This window comes from Halichoerus grypus, chromosome 5, assembly GCF_964656455.1.
Source record: "Halichoerus grypus chromosome 5, mHalGry1.hap1.1, whole genome shotgun sequence".
NCBI lineage: Eukaryota > Metazoa > Chordata > Mammalia > Carnivora > Phocidae > Halichoerus > Halichoerus grypus.
Genome location: NC_135716.1, coordinates 36842725 through 36866437, shown reverse-complemented (window position 1 = coordinate 36866437; position 23713 = coordinate 36842725). Strand labels below are relative to the sequence as shown.

Sequence of the window (23713 nt, the reverse complement as noted above, 5' to 3'; positions counted from 1 at the left end):
GGCTAATTAACACATCCATCATTTTACAGTTATCTTTTTTTATGAGATTTCTTAAGATCTACTCTCTTAGTATATACCGTTAACTATTATCACTATGCTGTACACTAGATCCCCAAAACTACTAATTCATCTTATAAGTTTGTATATATATTGGATTTTTTCCAGTTTTACTGAGAAATAATTGACATACATCACTGTAAGATGTACAGAATGATAGTTTGATTTACATATATTGTGAAATGATTAAGACCATAGATTCAGCTAATATTCATCTTTTCATATAGATAAAATAAAAAGAAAAGATAAAGAATAAAGGAAAAGGGGCACCTGGGTGACTCAGTCGTTAAGCATCTGCCTTTGGCTCAGGTCATGATCCCAGGGTCCTGGGATCAAGCCCTGCATCAGGCTCTATGCTCGGCGGGAAGCCTGCTTCTCCCTCTCCCACTACCCCTGCTTGTGTTCCCTCTCTCGCTGTCTCTCTCTCTGTTAAATAAATAAATAAAATCTTAAAAAAAATAAAAATAAAAAAATTCCCCTTGTGATGAGAACTCAAGATTTACTCTCTTACAACATTCCTACAGATATCGTAGTGTTAGCTATAGTTATCATGTACATTACGTCCCTAGCACTGATACGTGTTAGAACTGGAAGTTTGTACCTTTTGACCGTGTTTCTCCAATTCCCCCTTTCCCTGTCCCTGGCCCCTGATAACCGTAAGTCTGATTTCTTTCTCTGATCTCTCTTTTTTGTTTTCGATTGCACATATAAATGAGATCGTACAGTATTTGTTTTTCTCTGACTTAGCATAATGTCTTTAAGGTCCATCCATGTTGTTGCAAATGATTTGTGTGTGTGTCTGTTTATGGCTGAATAATGTTCCGTTGCATGTATGTGTGTATCACATCTTTATCCATTCATCCATTGATGGACACTTAGGTTGTTCATTTTATTTTGTAAGGTAGACATTATTAATATTAGGCATCCTGGTCCTCACTAAGGCCACAAAGTTCTTTTCCTCTGATGAGTTCTCTAGTAAAGTACCATTTTATTAGAATTCTTTGCTCTGATGATTTTGCAGTTGTTTCTTATGCTGTGAAAATGTAGTGCACTAAATCAAAGCCCTCTTGATTAAAATGTATTTTTGCTTTTGGCTTTGAAGTCAAATTGTTTTTACTCCTAACAGGCTATTTTTAACTTAAAAGTCACTTACTTAGGGAATATCACATTTTAAAAGTTGTAAAATGATTTCTAGCATTTGTGAAAATGAAAATAAATTATCTTCAAATTGTGACTGTATGTATTTATACCTTTAAAAAAGATCTAGTTAAATATATCTTTCACAAGACATCTTGCTCTCAGAGTGCTTAATAAAAGTTAATATATGGTATTTGAATGAAAACATTTTGAATGGTTTTTTTTAAATTTAGTATTGAAAAATAAAGTACTTTGAATGTTTTATATGACCAGAATAGGTTTTAAGTATGCATGAAACAAAATGGGCATCGTATGCTTTAAAAAGTAAAGATTAGGGAGTATTTCAAGTTGAGAAAAACATCAAGTACTTTGTGGAAAATGAAGTAAATCAATGAACCACTGTATGCTTTCTGATGTTAAGGAACTGAAAATAAGTCATATGGATCATGTAATTAGAAAGAAAAATTAGATTTTATTATCTAAGTCTGAAAAAAATTACCCTGTATTCATTTCTATCAGAGAAAACTCAAACCAAACTTGTAAATTTTGTGAATAAGAGCTAATTCTTTAAAATACATTTCATCTTTATATTAACCTAAACTAATAAGCCAAATGGCCTACCTATATTATTTGTAATAGTAATTTAAATTTTATACTTGGGAAAATGTACAGGAATACATTGTTTCTTGGATTTGATATCTCAGGAGGCTAAAAAATTGTTGAAGAAAATGTGTTTTTTAAAGATGCAACTATATTTTTAATTGGCCTAAATTGTCCACGACAAACTGTTTCCTGTCTTAGAAAGCCGGGGATTTATTACAAACTAACCCAGAATGCTATTAAAATGTTTTTAGATTGATGAAACAGATCAAATTAGAAAACTTGGGTAGAATTCACTCAGTTTGATTAATTCAGTGGAGGGTCAGTGGTGCTGTTTGCTTAGGCTTTTGTTTTTTCAGAATCCGAATGTGTGCTTTATCCAGTGAGTCTTCCTCTCACTTTCTAATCATTTCATTGCTATTTAATATTTTATACAGAGGCCGAAGAGAGAATCAAAGTAGGATGATTTTTTTTTTTCTAACAGTTACTGAGGTTTTTATGATGTGGCAAGTTCTATGCTAGGCTCCTTATCTCAATTAGTTCTTATAATTAAGACAGAAACTCAGGTCTTTCTCTAGTCCTAACTACTGTGCTGCTACATAATTTCTGTAACCTTTTTGGCAGAGGAGAAAATGCCAATTTGCTAGGCAAGCCTCACCTGTGGGCTGCACCCCTCCACCCCCAAAGGCTGGGCCTGGTGCAGTTCCCGGACACTTTGTGATGGAAGGGCCTGTCTATGACTTGAAGCTTCACTAGCCTGTGGCTTTACTTCTTTCCATACTTCTCTCCACACCAACCATTCAGAATATTTTCAAGGTTTCTGGGTATGCTGCTTTCTCACACCTCTGGACCTTTGAACCTGTTGTTTCCTCTGCCTGAAATAATTTTTTAAATTTTTTTATTATATGAAATGAGATTGGGCTTTTCTGAACTCCTTTAAATGTTTCTTCCTTTTTTCTGGGCCCCCTAGGTCTGGGTCAGGGGCCCCATTTGTGTGCTTCCAATTGCATTCTATACCTAACCTGTTACAGCATTAACTGTTTTTGCAATTGCCTGTAAATCCCCAACTAGACTATAAGCTGTATTAGGGCAGGGACCACAGAGGGACCCAGTATTCCTAGGGCCTGTCATAGGGCCTAGCATGCAGTGCTCATTAAATATTCTTTGAATGAGTGAATGCAAGTTTGCTTATTGGCCATTGAGATAGGAAGATAGAGTTTTGACAGTCTTGAGTAAGGCATGGAATAAGGAGGCACTTGGTTGCTTTTCACTAGTTACTACATTACCAGTAGTTTTAACTGTCAGGATATAGTTTTAAAGTAGTCATTTTTACATAGAAAAAGAACTTACAAAAGGAGAAGTAGCATTATATCTGGTGGAAGAAATGAGAGGGCAACCTTTATATTAATCCCATGGTGAAAAGGATAAGAAATACCTTTAGGGACTGATAAGTTAGAGGAGAGATTTGTTTTCCTCAGTAAGTTGTAAGATCTTTGTTCCTAGAAATCTTTCTAATATCCTCCTCTTATCTGTTTAATCTCCACAGCATTATAGTTGTCAGTTTTTTTAATTGAAAATTTAGTTTCTTAGGTCTTCTATCTTTAGAGGTTTATTCTATTTTAGGCTTTGTTGATCCTTCCCTGTCTTTTTTATTTCATTGATTTTTGTTCATATTTCCTTCCCTCTATTTCTTTTATTCTCCCTTTTTGTTTAGCTCATTATTTCTGAGCCTTACCAACATCCCCCACCCACCAGAGTTGTACATAGTACAATTGATGGAACCACACCGACACATCATAATCACTCAGAGTCCATGGTTTACATTAGGATTCACTCTTGGTGTTATACATTCTGTAGATTTGGACAGATGAATAACATATGATACATATCCATAATTAACATACAGAGTATTTTCACAGCCCTAAACTGAGCACTTTTTCATCTACCTGTTGGCCATTTGTATGTCTCTGGAAGAAATGTTTATTTCAGATCCTTTGCCCCTCTTTAAATTGGTTATTTATGTTTTTGCTATTTAGCTGTGTGGGTTTCTTGTATATTTGGGGTATAACTCCTTACCGGATACATGGTTTGCAAAATTATCTCCTATTTCAGAGGTTGTCTTTTCATCTTGTTGATACTTTTCTTTGCTGAGCAGAAGCTTTTTAGTTTGATATACTCCCACTTATTTATTTTTGCTTTTGTTGCCTTTTGACTTGGGGGTCAAATCCAAGAAATCATTGCCAAGACTGATGCCAGAGAGCTTACCCCCTATGTTTTCTTCTAGGCGTTTTGTCTTTTCAAGTCTTGCATAACTTCCTGCATAACTATAGCACAATATCAAAACCAGGAAATTGACATCAGTACAATCCACAGCTGTATTCAGATTCAGCATTTCTCCCTGTACTCCTTTGTGTTTATGTGTGTATAATTCTGTGCAGTTTTATCACATATGTAGATTCTTGTAACCACCATTGCAATCAAGATCCAGAATTGTTCTATCACCAAGAGGTTCTCTAGGAGGGCTGTTTTTATTTTTATTTTATTTTTTTTTAAAGATTTTATTTATTTATTTGACAAAGAGACACAGTGAGAGAGGGAACACAAGCAGGAGGAGTGGGAGAGGGAGAAGTAGGCTTCCCGCGGAGCAGGGAGCCCGACGCGGGGCTCGATCCCAGGACCCTGAGATCATGACCTGAGCCGAAGGCAGACGCTTAACGACTGAGCCACCCAGGCGCCCCTAGGAGGGCTGTTTTTAATTCACACTTTCATCGCTTATGTAGCCCTCTGTGACCCCAGCTTTATATATAGGGTCTGCAATGAAGTTGATTCATCATCTTGGGTGGGCCTTGAGCTTTATCTCCTGTGCAGTTATCAGAGCAGAAAATCAGTGTCTGCAGGATTCACCAGAAACCCTAAGAGCATAAGCTGGCTTTGGCAGGTGCTTATTTATTAGTTTTCCTGGTTTCGCTTTGGGGAGGTTGGGGGGGGGGGCACTTTGACATTTCTGTTCTCTGGTGCCAGCTCTAAGATGTGTTTAAAAAGATACTTTAAATTTTTGTCAAGCATTCTAGTTGTTTCAGTCAGAAGGTTCATTCAGGGTTTCTGATATGCCGTATTTTGGAAACAGGTGACCCTGGAAATACTAAACTTTTATCTTTATACTTTTCATTATGGTTTTTCATAATTAGAAAAGTGGACTTTTATTCTTAGTGCCTATGCGTCTATGATTAGTTGGTGATAAGATATGTTATTCATTCAGAACCATTTAAGATTCTATTCAGAAATGGTCACAGAATTTATAATGGACCTCTTTATGAATAGTTTAACTTCTAGTCATATATTTTATTTATCTCTGTGCTTTAGTTATTTCAGTATTATTGGCCATTTGTATGTCTCTGGAAAAATGTTTATTTCAGATCCTTTGGCCCTCTTTAAATTGGGGCACAGAAGTTAAATAATTTCTTCATGCTCATGATCATTGGAAAGTCTGAGGGTAAAGTTCACTTGAATCTTTCACTTATCCTATTTTCTACAACTCAGATTTAAATGGTTTTGCAGTTAGCTTTTAAGTTGGACTTATATACCCAAATAGTATAAATTTCCCTGCTTTCAAATCAGGTTAAAATGACAGATATTTAATTTCAAACAAAAGGAGAGAATATCAAATCTCCAACCCTGATTCTTAAAAAGTTTGGAATTTTATTTTATTTTTTTAAAGATTTTATTTATTTATTTGACAGAGAGAGGGGGAACACAAGCAGGGGGAGCAGCAGAGGGAGAGGGAGAAGCAGGCTCCCCACTGAGCAGGGAGCCCGATGTGGGGCTCGATCCCAGGACCCCGGGATCATGACCTGAGCCAAAGGCAGACGCTTAACCAGTTGAGCCACTCAGGCACCCCAAAAGTTTGGAATTTTAAAATTAGCATGCTTAGAAGTATCTGGCTGTTGCTCATGATACAAACCATTTGCATAGGGGAGAAGAACCTGTGGGAAGTCATGTTCTCCAGGGGTAGATAGGAGAAATAGAGCTCAATTTAAGACCAAGAAAAAGAAATATGGAATATTTCAAGCCTACATGAAAAACTCTGATGAAATTAAGTGTTTTGTGTTTGTAATCTTGTGATTATACAGCATCCATGTGCCAAGGGAAACAGACTAATGTTAATGCTGGGCTGTTACTTTGTCTTTTATTATGGCACTGACTGTATTTCATAACATACTTTTTCTTCAAGGATTCTTAAAGTATTTTAGTTCACCTTAAAAATATGTTTAAGGAATTTATTTAAAATGTAGAAAACACTGGCTAGTTTAAAATAAGGAAATGTAACTTTTATATGGGGATAAATAATCTAAGGAATAGGCTAGACCACTAACTGCCCAAGATATTTGCTGTGTGTCTGAATTTCTGTGCATCCGAATCAAAAGTTTGTTGTTTAAAAACTGTTTTCTTACTGCTGTGGACATATGGGTTCTCCACTTGAGATTTGTCAAAATTTGTGTCTGTTCAAATCAGTGAATTGAAACAGCATTTACTGATAGCTTGATAGGAGAGTTAGTTCCTGACTTCAAGAAATGTATGGTATATTGGTATATCAAGTCATTGTGATGTTATTGTACTTTTAGTATAGCGAAACCCCAGGAGCACAGATTTGGGAGAGATGAGTTTGGGGAAAGGTTGGTCAGAAAAGTCTTCATAGAAAGTGAAGTCTGAGGTGGGCCTTTAAGCAGAATTATACCAATATTCAAGTGAAAGGAGAGCATTCTACCAAAATGGGAATATTCTAAATGTTACTCCCTCCCATCACCCTCATGAGTTCTTTTTTTTTTTTTTTGCCTTCATTAGGACAAATTGAAAAGGTTCATGTCCCATTTTATGGGCTGTATTTCTAATGTAATTATTTGGTTCAAGTAAAATTTTAGGCTATTTTTCTTTGCATGCCCATTCCTAGATTGCAATTCTTCTAAGTTAGAAAAGAGAAGGGGAAAAAAAAAAAACAGGTTGAGCTTTTACTTTAGGGATGACAATTCATCCATTTCTTTCTCTGGCTCCTGCTATGGTTTCTAGATCAATGCCTGTTTGTTTCCCTGTTCCCCATTATAATTCCCTCTGATAGCACCCTACCTGAGCTGCCTGCTCATTCAGTTCCAGTTCTTTCCCTACTCCTTCTCTACACTTGAATTCATTAGCCTCAACCCTTACCTTGCCTGCTGTCTCCATTCCCCAGCAGCTGGCCCAGACGCCTGCTGTCTTGAGTTGCAGCAGTTACCCACCTTCCATCGGTATTTGACCAGCCTCCGGGCATGGTCTGACCCACACTACTTACTTAGACACAGCATAGTCTTAATCAGACTCTTACCCTCTTTCTGTAGATTTCAGATCAGGACCCATGTTTCCTTCTCCCCACCCCACCCCCACCAATTAATTTTGTTAGTGTTCAGTTGTAATTAATTTAATTGTATTTTTTAGCTGCAGTTGTAGATTTTTTTTAACATTTGTACTAGTAAAGTTATTTTTAGTCTCTATATTATTTAAATTTTTGTGTTCATTGAAACTTTCATAGGGGCCTAATATTATTTTCCTTTTGATGACTCACTTTAAAGCATTTGTGAACCAACAAAACTAAAACGTTCCCAAACTCACACAAGCATAGGTTTATCTGGCCTCTGAACCCTGAACCCAGTTCTTTTCTTCCTACCATATTGCTTTGCTATTTTCATTCTAAAACCCTCACAAAAATTTGTTTACTTCCTCTAATTTAGCTTTATGCTGCTGATGATTTTGTTTACTTGCTTAGCACTAGGTCCAGTAAGATCAGAGTTTCAACTCTGTATGGGCCAGTAATCCTCACTGTGTATCTCCATCAGTAATCAGTGTAGTCTTCTCAGCAGTTCAGTCTACGTGACAACTGGGTTATATAAAGAACCAAGGGCAAGAGGTGGGGAAGTGCAATAGATTGACAAAGCTCTGTCCTCTTTCCTCACAAGACTGAAAGGCCTGAAGAAGGTAGTTGATTAACATTGGAAAGAAGACTGGGTTTTGAGTCAGAAAGCCTGGGCCTAAGTTGTGGTTTTGTCACAAACTCCCTCAGTACCTTTGCCTAAGTCTTTTAACCTCTCTGAATTATTTTCTCTTTAGTAAAAATGGAGATAAAAATAGAGCCTCCACAGCATCTCAAAGACTGAAATCATGTATGTGAAAATACTTAGAAAAACAGTACAGTGCTGGGAACAATGTAAAAAATCAATGTAGGGTAGATTACTGTACATGGTAAGTTTGGGGTACATTTTCAAATCATCCTTTATGATTATTTCCTAATACCTGCCTTAGAGGTTTGACTAACCCAGTGACTCCATCAGTAATCCAAAGGGGAAAAAAAATGGTAATGATACTATGTTAGTGAACAAAATAAACAGAATATTGTATCTGTTTACGTTTTTCCATTGCCTTTACAGGAGAGCTTTGACCTTGGGAATTCTTCGAGACCCTGGATCAGAAATTGAAGATAGACAGTACCAAATAGACCTGCAGTCCATCAGTATTGGTACTGCACAGTGGGATCAACTAAAACCAGAGAAGGAAAGTGGCACAGGAGGGGTGCTAACAGAGAGTGAAAGAAATTCTCAAAACCCAGCCCTTGAGTGGAATATGGCCAGCAGGTAGGAAATTGTTGAGAAACGTTCTACACTTTCTAATATTTCGTTGCCAGAAGAACAGTTGGGGATACAGCCCTTCGGCATGCCCAACCTAAGTGTCTGGGTACCTCTTCTGCATTTCATGACCAACATAAAATATGTTTTATAATTGTAACTAATGATTTTCCTTGGAAACCTGCTGGTCCTACCAACTGTTACACTGTAATTATTACAAATTTAAGATTATGTCAGCATTATTTTCAAGCTTGCTGTTTGATGAAAGGTTCCACTTCAGACTAAGGATACATTCACATTTTACCTTGAAATCCATTGTATTCAAGGTCAGATTTTTTTTTTTTTAAGTCTCTCTGTTTATTATGATAAGAGGAGAAAAGTAACAAAAGCTCTGGGTTGCCTTTATTTTTTTAGTCCACTTTAACTTAAAGCCCCTATGTTCGCAGAGAACACTTTTAAAGGAGTTAGTCCTGAATGTGATGGATAAGATTTGTAGAGAGCCACTGCTATCTCACCCAGGCTGCTCGTGGTTTCTCATCGGAGTTAGGTGCAATTGTTTGCTAGAACGAAGCTGCGAGGCATTAAAAATACTTTGAGTATTTTTACTCTAAAGGTCTTTTTTACCTAGAGGTCTTTATGATTTTAAGAAGTGTTAACTATTTTCTCATTTTTCTTCCTTTTTAAAAAAATTTTTGCTTGTAAGATTTACTGACATCTGTTGCTTATAACACACCATGGTGGTTTATTTGATTGAATTTCTTTAAAACATTACGTGTATGTAGACTTTCTTGTATGCCTTTTGCAATGCTGATTGCTTTGAGGTTCTGCCATTTTACCACCAAAACTATATTTATCTATGTCTTGGCATTAATAATAGCAACAACTTTAATAATAGATTATATAATATTTATCACGTTACCTAACTTATTTAAATTAATTTTTGCAGTAATGCTATGAGCTAATTCTACATGAGGAAACTGAGGCCTAACCAAGATAAATAATGTGCCTAAAACCAAATGCCAAATAGTAGTCTGTACTCTATATAAGCTTCTTCTTCAGGTACCCACATTCTTTTCTAATTTCCTTGTGGCTCTATTCATAACGAGCTTCTTTCAGCTTCCTGAAAATAAGGTTTGTCACTTGCTATTAGGCCTTGATATGTGATATCTGCCTGGAACTCTCTTAAACCACCACCACCACCCCCCCCTTCACTTGCCTAACTCCCATCATTCATCAAGCTTCAGGAAGCCTCACGTTTTCCAGGAAGTCTTCCTGAGCTTCCATGAGAAGCAGGTTAATACCCTTTGGGTGTGCTCTTAACATTATCTATATACTTTGTCTTGGTTCTGAGGACAGATCTTTACCATCCAGTCCATTGATTTATCCCTAGCACAAAGCACTTTTATAGTGTGAAATGTATTATACAGTGGTGCTGGGGTGACTCAGTCAATTAAGCATCCAACTCTTGTTTTCAGCTCAGATTCTGACTTGAGGTGGTGGGATCGAGCCCTGCGTCGGGCTCCGTGCTCAGCAGGGAGTCTGCTGGAGGTTCCCCCTCACCCTCTCCCCCTCCACTCGCACTCTCTCAAATTAAAAAAAAAAAAAGTATTGTTACAGCTTTTCATTGATAAGTGATTGAATGTGCTCCTGAATAGGGGTGCAAATTTGGGTGAAAAATTTCCCACTGCTGACCAAGGTACATTTCAGGAGAGGGATGCAGGCCATCCTTCCAGCAGCTGGTCCTACGTAGAGGATATGGTGCACACCTTACATGCACTACACCAGTCCTGATCTGTAAACATCACATGGTAGGAGTCAGGGTCAGGTTCCATCTTTCCTCTACTTCATTCAGTTTTCAGGAAGTTCCAGCTTACATAATTTATAGGTCATCTTTTTTTTTTTTTAAGATTGTATTTATTTATGTGAGAGAGAGAGAGTGTGCACATGCACAGAAGGAGAGGGAGAGGCAGAAGCAGGTTCCTCACTGAGCAGAGAGCCCACTGCGGGGCTCCATCCCAGGACCCTGGGATCATGACCTGAGCCAAAGGCAGACACTTAACCGACTGAGCCACCCAGGCGCCCTTATAGGTCATCTTAAAAACCACAAATTCTATCAACAAAGAAAATGGGCCTTATTTTCCTAGGAAACTTTATGAGCATCTAGCCTTAACTCAGCTGTATCTCTCCTATTTATTCCTTAATTCATTAATTTGGGGGCACCTGGGTGGCTCAGTCATTGAGCGTCTGCCTTCGGCTCGGGTCATGGTCCCGGGGTCCTGGGATCGGGCCCCATGTCGGGCTCTCTGCTCGGGGGGTGCCTGCTTCTTCCTCTCCCACTCCCCCTGCTTGTGTTCCCTCTTTCCTGTCTCTCTCTCTCTGTCAAATAAATATATAAAAAAAATCTTTAAATAAACCGTTTGTGTTTCTGTGTGTTTTAATAACTGAGATGAAATTCACATTACACAAAATTAACCATTTAAAGTGGACAATTCACTGGTATTTTGTACATTCACAATATTGTATAACCACCACCCGTATCTATAACCACCACCTCTGTCTCATTCTAAAACCTTTTCTACACCCTAAAGTAAAATTCCTTACCCAGTAAGCACTTTCTTCTACATCCTTCTCACTCCCCATGGCCCCTGGCAAATGCCAATCTGCTTTCTGTTTCTGTGGATTTATCTATTCTAGATATTTCATATAAAAGGAATCATACAATATGTGACCTTTAGTGTCTGGCTCATTCACTTAACACAATGTTTTGGAGGTTTTTCCACATTGTACCATGTGTCATACCTCATTCTTAGTTACTGTTGGATAATATTCCACTGTATGTAAATACCACAGTTTGTTTATCCATTCATCTTTTGATGGATATTTGGGCTGTTTCTACTTTTTAGCTATTATGAATAATATTGCTGTGGACATTTGTGTACAAGTACCTGTTTCAGTACCTGTTTTCAGGTATTAGACATATATATCTAAGAGCAGAATTTCATGGTCATATGGTAATTCTATATTTAACTTTTGAGGAGCTGCCAAACTATTTTCCACAGCAGCTGAACCATTTTACATTCCCACCAGCAATGCTCAAGGGTTCCAATCTCACCACATTCTCACCAACACTTATTTTCCTTTTTTTTTTAAACTGTAACCATCCTATTGGGTGTGGTTTTGATTTGCGTTTCCATAATGATTAATGATGTTGAGCCCTTCATGTGATTTTTGGCCATTTTTATATCTTCTTTAGAAGAGTGTTTACTCAAGCCTTTTGCCCATTTTTAAATTGAGTTGGTTTTTTGTTGATGATTTGTAGGAGTTCTTTATTTATTCTAAACGCTATACCCTTATCTGATATAATTTATAAATGATCTTTTCATTTCTTGATGATAATCTTTGCATAAGTTTTTATAATTGATCTGAGAATCCATTGCTAGATCCAACGTCATGAAGATTTATGCCTGTGTTTTTAAATTTTTTTTCGTTTGCGGATAGTTGACACACAATGTGGTACTAGCTTCAGATGTACAACATAGTGGTTCAGCTTTTCTGCACGTTACGCTGTGCTCACCACAAATGTAGCTACCATCTGTTACAGTATCATTGCCTACATTACCTGTGCTGTGCCTTTGATTCCCATGACTAAGAACTGAATGAAATGTATCTGTACCTCCCACTCCCCTTCACCCATTTCGTCTATCCACATCACCCCCTTTCCCCTGGCAACCATCAGTTGGTTCTCTGTATTTATAGGCCTGATTCTGCTTTTTGTTTGTTTGTTTGTTTTGTAGATTCCACAAGTGAGTGAAATCATGATATCTGTCTTTCTTAGTCTGATTTATTTCACTTAGCATAATACCCTCTAGGTTCATCCATGTTGTCACAAATGGCAAGATCTCATCCTTTTTATGGCCGCATAATATTCCTGTGTGTGTGTGTGTGTGTGTGTGTGTGTGTGTGTGTGTGTAATAGACACATACCACATCTTACTTGTTCACTTATCTATCAGTAAACATTTAGGTTGTATCCATATCTTGCCTATTGTAAATAATGCTGCAGTAAATATAGAGGTTCATATATCTTTTCAAATTAATGTTTTCATTTTCAATACCATTAGTGGAATTATTGGATCATATGGTATTCCTATTTCTAATTTTTTGAGTTACCTCCATACTGTTTTCCACAGTGGCTGTACCAATTTACATTCCCACCAACAGTGTACAAGGGTTCCTTTTTCTCTACATCCTTACCAATACTTGTTATTCCTTGTGCTTTTTATTTTAACCATTCTGACAGGTGTGATGTGATATCTCATTGTAGTTTTGATTTGCATTTCCCTGATGTTGAGCATCTTTTCATGAGTCTGTTGGCCATCTGTATGTATTCTTTGGAAAAGTGTCTTCAGGTCCTCTGCCCATTTTTTAATTGGATTTTTTTTGGTGTTGACTTGTATAAGTTCTTTATATATTTTGGATATTAATTCCTTGTTAGATATATTATTTGCACATATCTTCTCCCATTCAGTAGGTTGCCTTTTTGTTTTGTTGATGGTTTCTTTCACTGTGCAAAAGCTTTTTATGTTTATGTAGTCCTAATAGTTTTTGTTTTTAAAATTTTTATTTAATTATTTATTTGAGAGAGAGAGAGACTGTGCATGCAGATTCTTTTTATGCTTAACTTCCCTACTCCCTGAGTAGGGAAGTTGAGGGGCGGGGCAGAGGGAGAGAGAGAATCTCAAGCAGACTCCATGCTGAGCATAGAGCCCAGTGTAGGGCTCAATCTCACAACCCTGAGATCTTGACCTGAGCCAAAATCAGGAGTCAGACGCTTAACTGACTGAGCCACCCAGCTGCCTCAGCAGTCCCAGTAGTTTAATTTTGCTTTTGTTTCCCTTGCCTAAGGAGACATATCTAGAAAAATGCTTCTATGGCCAATATTAGAGATATTATTGCCTTTATTCTCTTCTAGGATTTTATGGTTTTAGGCCTCACATTTAGGTCTTTAATCCATTTTGAGTTTATTTTTGGGTATGATATAAGAAGGTAGTCCAGTGTCATTCTTTTGTTGTTCAGTTTTCCCTGCACCATTTATTGAAGAGACTACCTTTTACACCATTGTATATTCTTGTCTCCTTTTTCATAGATTAATCGACCATATAAGCATCGGTTTATTTCTGGGCTCTCTATTCTGCTCCATTGATTTATATGTCTGTTTTGTGCTGGCACCATACTGTTTTGATTACTACAGCTTTGTAGTATATCTTGAAATCTGGAATTGTGATCCCTCCAGCTTTGTTCATTTTTCTCAAGATTGCTTTGATTACTGAGGGTCTTTTGTGGTTCCATACAAATTTTATTATTATTTGTTCTAGTTCTGTGAAAAATGCTGTTGGTACTTTGATAGGGATTGCCTTGAATCTGTAGATTACTTTGGGTAGTATGGACATTTTAATAATATTAATATTTCCAATCCATGAGCCTGGACTATCTTTTCATTTGTTTGTATCTTCTTCAGTTTCTTTAATCGATGTTTAATAGTTTTCAGAGTACAGATCTTTAACCTCCTTGGTTAAGTTTCTTCCTAGGTATTTTCTTTTTGGTGACTCGTGTCTACGCTTTATTCTGAGTTTTATGGGTTTAGCTCTCATAGCTAGATTGTTGCTCCATTTTGAGGAGTTTTTGTTTGTTTCTGTATATGGTATGAGGTAAAAGTCCAACTTCCTTCTTTTGCATGTGAATATGCAGTTGTCCCAGCACCGTTTGCCTCAGCACCCAGACTCTTCATTCCCCCCTTGAATGGCTTTGGCATGCTTGTCGCAAATTAAGACTTTTGAACATCAATTATATGCCATAGAATGTCTTTTACACTAGAGAAACAAAATGAAATAATTTCTCATATGTTCCTGTCCCTTACAGAGATCAGTGTCCAATCAAAAAATTAATAGTTAATTACACACTTTTAGAGTGCAGGGAGTAAAGTACTATGGTAGACATAAATATAGGATGTTTAGGATTATGGAAGAGCCACATCAAAATCAGGATAAACACATTCCATGTACATAGGACATCTCAGGCTAATAGATATGACAGACACATAACACAATAAATCTAAAATTGACATAGGTACAAAGTAGAAAATTTAAAGAAAGAAATGAATGATTACCTCTGTGGGTGGGTTTTCAGGGAAGGTCTCACAGAGTATATAACTTCTGAATTTGTTTCCACGGAATCTGAGCGGCAGGAGAGGCGAGGGGGCATTTTGAACTAAAAAAGCAGTAGATTCAAAGGCTAGGAGTATGAAAATGTGGCATGTTCTACCCACTTCTGAATACCCAGTACATAATATTATGCTTGGCACATAACAGGTACTTAATAAAGAGTTGAGTGAATTAAGGAAAGATTGAATGATTAAGTAATTAAGTAGAACTAGTAGATCAAGTGACTGAATGTTTCTGAGAGGTACTGATTCAAATGAAGACAAGAGATTTTAGATCTGATGTAGCCTAGTAGTGCCGATTAATCTTGATAGAAATATAAGCAGAACCTTAATATGATTATATTTTTGTTTCTCAATAGGCATTACAGGTAAAATCAAAAGATACAAAAAGCTATTCAGTGAAGAATAATTTGCTCCCTCCCCTTGACCAATTTTAAATAACAGCCTTTATAATAGTTTTCATTCATTCCTCCTGCGTACATTACTCAGCTTTTGTCTTTAATCAAAATGTGTTTCTGTGTGTATGTTGGGGGAGAAGGGAGTAGGGAAGTTAAGCATAAAAATGATCACGTTTTAAAATTTGTGGATCTTTTCCTTCTAAAACCTCAATTTTTCCATTGAGAGAATACATTAGGATTCAGTCAGGGCAGCAGAACCACTGTAAGTATTAGAGCATAAGGGATTTATTTTAGGAATAAGGCCTTGCTCAATTGTGGAAGAAGCTGTGAAGTAAGGATCTAAAGGGGACTGTGGATCAGAGACATGTCACAGGCATGTCCAGCCACTGGAGGGACCACTGGAGGCTGGGAGAGAAGTCCATGGGAGGCTGTTGCCTCTGTCAAGGGGGTGAGCCTGCGTAGTCAGCAGGGCCAGTGGTCAGAAAAAGAGCTGGTCACAGAACCCGAGGAGAGGAAGGACAAGCTGGAACCTGCCTGCGCCGCTGAGTCGGAATTTCACTGTTTTACAAAGCATGCCTTTGAGAGAATATTGGCCAGTATTTAGTTTCCTCATGCCTCCAAATCTCATGCAGTTTTCTCTCTAAACTCTGGACCGATCTTAGCAAGTTGTTACAGAACAAAACCACCGTAAGAAACTAGGTTTGAGGAGGTTCCTTGCCTTGTGCAATGTCACTTAAAAGTAGAGCTAAGTATAGAACCCTGATTTGCTTTCTCTCATTCAACTACTTTTCTTATACTCGGCGTTCTGACCCTAAGCTTACACTTAGGCAAAAGTTCATTGTTAGTTAATCACTTTTGTTTCTTTTTCTCTTAGCAACCATTTTTACTATGTCTGGGCTTATTTTATAAGCTGAGGAAATGAAGTACTGAGAACTAAAATAACCTGTACTGAATGTCTGCCACATGCAGGTTACGCACCTAGTCTCTGTTGCCCTTTTGCATGGTGATTAGTGCTTGAACGTGTGTGGAGGGGAGAAGGCCGTGGTTTTTCTTCCTTACGTATCAGCTAAGGGTGTCCTTGGCAAGCTGAAGGGGGGTGGCATAGAGATAAAAGGACAGATCTGGCTTGGCCAGTCGTCTTCTTTGTGTCTTAGCATAGTTACAGACAGTAGGTACTCAAAAAATCAGAAAATATTTAAATTGAATATAGTCATCACAATAGTATAGCATAAAATTTTAAAACCCCCTATAATGTCAATTAATTTGTAGTTCTTACAGCCCCTAACATCATAATTGTTATATATATAAATACATACATACATATATATATACATGTAAATATAGATAATAATGCCCTGATTGGTCCAAAACCCTGAATAGCCAGGTTTCTGTCCTTCAACATTTTAAGAGAAGGATCCAAACAAATATATATCAACATTTACTTAAAAGTATATGTACAGCATATAACTTTTATATATTATGCAGTATTATTCTTTGAGCACTGCACTTGGTACATTGATACATGTTATTAAAGCTTTAAAAATGAAATAAAATAACATAAATCCCCTGTCCGTTTTTCCCTTGGTAGATTCCCATTGATATACTCAATTTGTGATGTCTTTTTCTTTGAGAAACACAGCAGTCCCCTGACTTCTCCCTCCTCCATGAAGCTTTATTTTGAAGTTTTTCCTTGAAAAAAGAGCTATCAAGTAGAGTTAGATGCAAGAGTTCCAGACTATAGATATAAACAACTGGAAACTATAACCAGAGCTGTTAACAATTGAACATCTCTGTAAAATTGAATTAAGTTGATATTTCAATACGGCTATACCCATAAGACCTTCTTTTAGAGACTGAAATGAATGTAATACTTGTGAACTCCATCACAAATATATTAGCCATAGTTTTGGTTTGTTAGTTTGTTTGGGTGGGGTAATTTTTGTTTATTTCTTCTTGCTTTGTTTTGTTTAGAGAATGAGAATATTTTAACATTATTTAATTTTGCCCAAATAAATTTTACTAGCATTTTATTTAAATGTACCTTTAAATTATCCTCATTTCAGGTTGTAGTTCTTGTAGCATTATTCACAGATACTTTATATGTCTTTATAAGTTAATTAGGTCCCCTACTGGAGGTTTCCACACATGCATGTTTTTTCCTTATCATTTTACTTATCCTACCTTATGATTATTTTTAGTTATTTTTTCTGCTAAACTGAGCTGCACACATCCATCTTTACCATTATATTTCCAGCACCTAGCAGAGGGGCCTGGCACAATAGTGGAAACTCAGTCCATGTTCTCAAAATTTCACACAGTGATAAATGCTGTGCGAGTAATATGGCAGTATAATGGGATAAGCGTCCCTGGGAAATTTCTTTACATTAGGCCTAGTCTAATACCTAATGACAAGAATGAGTTACCCATGCAAATACCCCTGGAGTGCTTGTGTCAAGATTGTTCTGACAGAGCAGGGACCTTTGAGTAGAAATCAGTTTTGCACACTTAAGGATCATGCCTGGCTGAGAGGAAAAGAAGAATAAGTAAAGTTTAGGGTAGGGAAGGGAATAAATTATGAATGGCTTTATAGGTCAAAGGGAGTTTGGATTTTATTTTAATTCCATTAGATCACTGGATAGTGTTCCTCTTGGGAAAAAACTCAAAACACCAAAATAGGTTTAAACTCTTAATTATATATTTTATTTTTAAATTATAAAGAATTCATATTACCCTCAAGAACCTTCTATCTAGGCAGCTGGCTGGCTTAGTTGGAAAGAGTGTGTGACTCTTGATCTTGGGGATGTGAGTTTGAGCCCCACGTTGGGTATAGAGATTGCTTAAATAAATAAACTTTAAAATTAAATAAATAAATAAGAATCCTCTATCTAAAAATAAGAGGAAATCTCTGCAAATAAGTACAGTTAATAATAAGTTTATTTCACTTAGCATAATACCCTCTAGTTCCATCCACCTCGTTGCAAATGGCAAGATTTCGTGTTTTTTAATGGCTGCATAATATTCCATTTTATATCATATGATCTCACTGATATGAGGAATTCTTAATCTCAGGAAACAAACTGAGGGTTGCTGGAGTGGTGGGGGGTGGGAGGGATGGGGTGGCTGGGTGATAGACATTGGGGAGGGTATGTGCTATGGTGAGCGCTGTGAATTGTGTAAGACTGATGAATCACAGACCTGTACCTCTGAAACAAATAATACACTATATGTTAAAAAAAAAAAAAAAGAAGAAGAAGAAGATGGTAGGAAGGGAAAAATGAAGGGGAGGGAAATCGGAGGGGGAGACGAACCATGAGAGACTATGGACTCAGAAACAAACTGAGGGTTCTAGAGGGGAGGGGGGTGGGGGGATGGGTTAGCCTGGTGATGGGTATTGAGGAGGGCACGTTCTGCATGGAGCACTGGGTGTTATGCACAAACAATGAATCATGGAACACTACATCAAAAACTAATGATGTAATGTATGGTGTCTAACATAACATAATAAAATAAAATTTTTTAAAAATCTGAAAAAAAATTGTAACAGTTTTCCAATTAGTAGATTGTTTATAATAAATGGCTGTGAATATTACTGTTTTTTATTTTGAGGAATAACCACTGCAAGAGGGTTACCAGAACAAGACTTAAGTTTATCTTCTGGTCAGGTATCTTCTATCTGAAGCTCAGCTGTAAAGCCATACCAAGAAAGTCTCATGTTGAATAAAAACCATTCGATGCACACACAGACCATCTAGCACTTTTTATTCTTTTTAGTGGAATATTTTGGAAACCTTAGTACCATTGTTCCTACTTATGTATAGTCTTTCATAATATGCAATTTTTTCTGAAATAGGGTTCTTAAACTGCTTTAATACTTCCTACAGCATTATTCCAAAATGTATGGAAGATGGGCAGAAGAACCTTAGCATAATTTGCGGAGCCCAGGAAAAATGACCAGAGCCTTCCTAAACATATATTTTCATGGGTATAGGTGGCACATACCTATGCCTTCTTGCATACTAACGATTTCAGAGAACCATACTTTTCCTTACTTATAATCTACTCTTCCCAGAAATTAACTGAAGAGTTTTTGTTAACATATATGATTACTTTCCTGTTATTTGTTTAGCACTTTATGATTGTCAGTTGTTTTTATATCCTCACACAGGGTTTTATAAATTTCTGTGGGTTTAATCCTCTATGTTAGCTGACAGGTACAAATCACTGTTCCATTTCCATGTTTCTATGGACAGTGTAGAAATACGTTAAATCATTGTTCTAGTATACCAGAGAAATATTTCTTCCACAGCTCTCCTAATGTCATATGTCTTAGCATGCTACAGATCACCTGTTTTCTCTAGCTGGTTTTACTATCTTTCATTCGTTGTAGGTGATCAGCTCCTTGACCAAGAGATGTCTGATTGTAGATTTTATTGTATTTTTCTAAACCAGTACTCAGTATACTTCTTGAATCTGTGGGTTCTTACGTTTCATCAGTTCTGGAGAGTTCTCAGCCATTAACTCTTTGTCCCTTTTCCTTGCTTTCTGTTTTCTCTTTTTGGAACACAAATTAAATATGTTGGACCTGCCCCTCCGTGTCTCTTACCTTTCCTTTTAAATTTTCCATTTTAAAATTTACTTTAGTACATTCCTGGAATTTTCTTAAATGTATACTCTAGTTTATTGATTTTTTTTTCTTGAGCTATATGTTAAATGCTATTTACCCATATATTATGTATTTTATTTTAGTGAGTCTGTTTATCATTTCTGGAAAATTTTTAATTTTTAAATCCTATGCTCTTATCTAGTAGAATATTGGCAGAATTTAATTATTGTAGTGATTTTTTTCAGTATCTATTTCTTTTGAAGTATTTCAGTCAATAAAAACTTTTAATGATTTAAAATATATATATCATTACCTCAAAGACTTACAAGATATAACACAAAAGAAAAGTTAACATTATGTACTAGAAAAGTTACAGTTTTATAGGACTGTTGACTTAAGTTTTTTTTATTTCTAAGGTCATAAGTCTTTCAGATGTTGTGTTACTAATTTAATTCATCACATACTGGGGAAGATATGATATGTATAAATACTTTTTTTTTCCATTGGGTGTTTTCGTTAATATTTGCTCTTATTTGGTTTCCTGCCATCTTTTCCATTTTAAGGTATTTTTAATACATCATATATTTTAACATTCCCCTATGAGAGCACATCAGATGTTACATGTTTCTCACATTGACCATTTTATGGAACTTGAGCTATTAAGCTATAATTATGGTGTCTCTCAGGATCACAACCTTTCCTCTGTATTCACAGATTTTAATACTTCTTCCTGTTACCCTCCATTCACCAGATCTCTTAATTCTTTAAAATTGACTTTCTTGAAATCCAATACTTACGTGTCACAGAACCAGATGATCCAATTTGCTTTTTTGGCAGACACCATGTAAAGCTTTGCCCATTGCAAATTTGAACAAAAGATACTAGTACTTTGTACTTTCTAGACTACTCTGGAAGAAAACGATGTAGAAAGACTTGAGTTTTATCGGGGCTTTTTCATGAGATAATTTAGGCCAGTTCTCTCATCTCAACTTTATCACTTTATAAGTGAATAATAGAGACATGTTTATAAGGAATATTAAGTTAATGGCTCCAAGGAATTTTGAGGTACAGCTTGCTAGTAAAACGTAGAACTGTATTATTTCATAAAATGAAAACTTAGAATATGGATAGTAGACTTGAAGAACTGTACTAACTCAAGCTTTAGTTTCTTAACAGTGTTTTCCAATTTCATCTTCTACCATGTATGCAGTACTTCCTTTGAAATTATTAGCATTTAGCAATTTTGAATGTAAAGTAGAAATATTGTGCTAAATAAATGATCAAAGGCGAGAATGTATAAGGAAGAATTAAAATAGAGGCCAAATGCTATTCTGCTATCAGACCCAACAGTGCAACCTTTGTTCCCTTTAGGTGGCCTTAACCTAGCCCCTGATCCTCATTTCCTTGTAAGTAATATGGGGCTAGTAATGGACTTTACTTCACATACATGGTTGTTGTTAAGAAGCGTTCAGTATCAAAGTCACAAAAGCTATTTCATGAACTGTATGTGTAATAATAATCCACGAATTGAGATGATTCTTAGAGCTTAAAAAAAGGAGGTCGTTCAGAGATTAAGAGGATATACTTGTGAACCTAATGAGGTTGGAAAGACGGCAGTTGCCAACTAGGTCAGAAATAGTAAAAATAAGAAATTAAAAATTATCCCAAAATAGGAAGTTCATTATTGGTAACAAAAGATTAAACTATTTGTAAGAACAAAAGGAATTAAAAGCCAAGTAATTTGTTGAAAGGATGAGATTAATATGAAATTAACTGCATCTGGATTTCTCAGTAATTTTATGCTATCTTTTATTAATCTGAAGTTAAGAATTGAAGTTGTAAAACTATGACTATAAATTGTACAAATAGGCACTCAAAATAATAATGTAGTTTTGTCATACTTGTTTGTAGTGAACACTTGTACAAATTTAATGAAAAAAAAGCCTTGAAAAAAATGAAATGGCTAATAATTTTTTACTTTATCTTTTAGCATACGGCGACATCAAGAAAGAAGAGCAATTTTGACTCCCATTTTAACAGATTTTTCTGTCCGAATAACTGGAGCACCTGCTATCATTTTCACCAAAATAATTTCTCCAGAAAATATGCACACTGAGGTGAGAGCTTAATTTAGGTTTCATTTTAGTCTATATAATGGAGTATATATAGAGTATATGGAATAGCTTCTCTTTGTAAGTTAGGGATTTTCTTAGTTTTAGCGCACAGGATGTCAAATTGCTTATTATTAATGTTATTATTATAACTAAAAATTAATGAATACTTTCTAGTACTGTTACTGCTTTTCATGTAGTTACTCATTTAATCCTCATAACAATCCTATTAACTGCTTCTATCCTCTTTTTATAATTTTTTTAAAGATTTATTTATGTTAGAGAGGAAGAGAGAGAGCACACATGTGCGTGAGGAATAAGAATTCTAATTATAATAAGTAAATACAGGGAACTTGTGGGGGGGAAGGTTATTTAACCCAAAAAGCAAAAGGAATATTCATTTCCAACATACTATTCTTTGTGGCTGTATTAAAATCTACTCTGCACTGTGTAGTTTTCATTTGGACCCATTGTAAGTCTCCTTAAATCCATTCCCTTAGATGACACTAGTAAGGAGAAGGTTCTTTGGATATTTCCAAGCATTCAAACATTGTCCACATTCTCTTCATGACAGGAGACAGAACTTCTGCTTATTAAGTGAAACTTCGGGTCTGTTTTTTTCTTCTTCTTTCCTTCCCTGAATGGGTTTCCAATGATGAATGTTGAAGTGACTCAAGTTATGCAGAACAGCATCAGTTAAGTAGTGGACATCTACCTAATGCAGCCAAGATTTTAGCAGCTCGAAGAAGTGAAATTAATTAGTCTAGCTATCTTTGGCTTCAGCACTATTTTGTTATAAATCATTTGGAGTGTATACTTTGGAGAATACTCAAACCATACCACTTGTGATTGTAATTTCTTGCCTACAATTGCCTGTTTACATCTGTCTGCCCACTAGGTTGTAATCTCCTCAAGAGCAGCTTGCCATTCAAAGCCAACCTTACTCTTTGTGCTATCCCTAGCAGCTGAGTATAGTACATGTTATTTAGGAGATGCTCAGTAAATATTTGTTGGTTTGAATGAATGAACAGGATTATGCTAAAGAATTACATCATCACTTACATATGGAAATGATGTTAGTAGTTTGGGGTATGAAAAAGCCAAATGTATATGAAATGGTAAAAAAATTAGTGTTTGTGTTGTTAGTTTGTTTCCCTGCAACTAGCGCATGGCCCAGAGCACAGCAGGACCTCATAAATGTCTATTAAATTAATCCATTAAACTATGTTGAGTAGCTGTGCTCTCCATTTCTGCTCTTCTCATTAACATATGAACTTGAGTCCCAGGAGAATTCATCAACATGGTAAAGGTCAAATAAGTAAGAATGATAAATTATCATCTAATGGCTATCATGTATCTTTATCTGTATTCAACTTTTTTTTTTCCTTCAGGAGATTTTAGTGTGTGGCCATTCCTTGGAAGTGAATATAACCACAAACCTGGACTTCTTCCTAAGTGTGGCTCAAGTTCAACTCTTACATCAGTTAATAGTAGCAAATATGATTGGACTGGAACCATCAAGCAAGGCCACAGAGGTAACTATTACCTGATTTTGATTAGTCTTACTGCATTTCTGCCAACTTTACGTTCATAATAGGAAAAGTATAATTAAATGCTTTCTGCTAATTATTCTGTATTTAATTTTATTCAAAATATGGTCATAAATTATTTTAGATTGGTGTTCTTTATTTTTGAAATTTGTTTAGTCTCTTTTCCTGTCATGGACCTTTGCAAAATTGCTGTGGCCTAGCCTCAGAAAAGTCTCTTAAAAATATGGTTTTAGTATCCTGCTGCAATTTTTAAAGTACAACGCAAGAAACCTGGTATAGCTTTCACTTACTCAGATACATTACAGGGATAGGACCTCTTTTGGAAGTGAACTTTGTAATAGTACTATGGGAATATCTTCAATAAATAACTTCTAAAGCATTCGTTTCCCAC

At 36.1% G+C, this 23713-nt stretch overlaps 1 protein-coding gene across 3 annotated transcripts in view; it reads left to right on the top strand.

The window, feature by feature from the left end:
- VPS13B (vacuolar protein sorting 13 homolog B) overlaps positions 1 to 23713 on the top strand; it is a 741629-nt gene that overhangs the window by 458064 nt on the left and 259852 nt on the right. For all 3 annotated transcript variants that reach the window (XM_078072177.1, XM_078072178.1, XM_078072179.1), the window contains 3 exons: positions 8247 to 8450; positions 21652 to 21778; positions 23164 to 23307. In XM_078072177.1, the coding sequence (XP_077928303.1) occupies positions 8247 to 8450; positions 21652 to 21778; positions 23164 to 23307 (475 nt within the window). The remainder of the gene's footprint in view (positions 1 to 8246; positions 8451 to 21651; positions 21779 to 23163; positions 23308 to 23713) is intronic.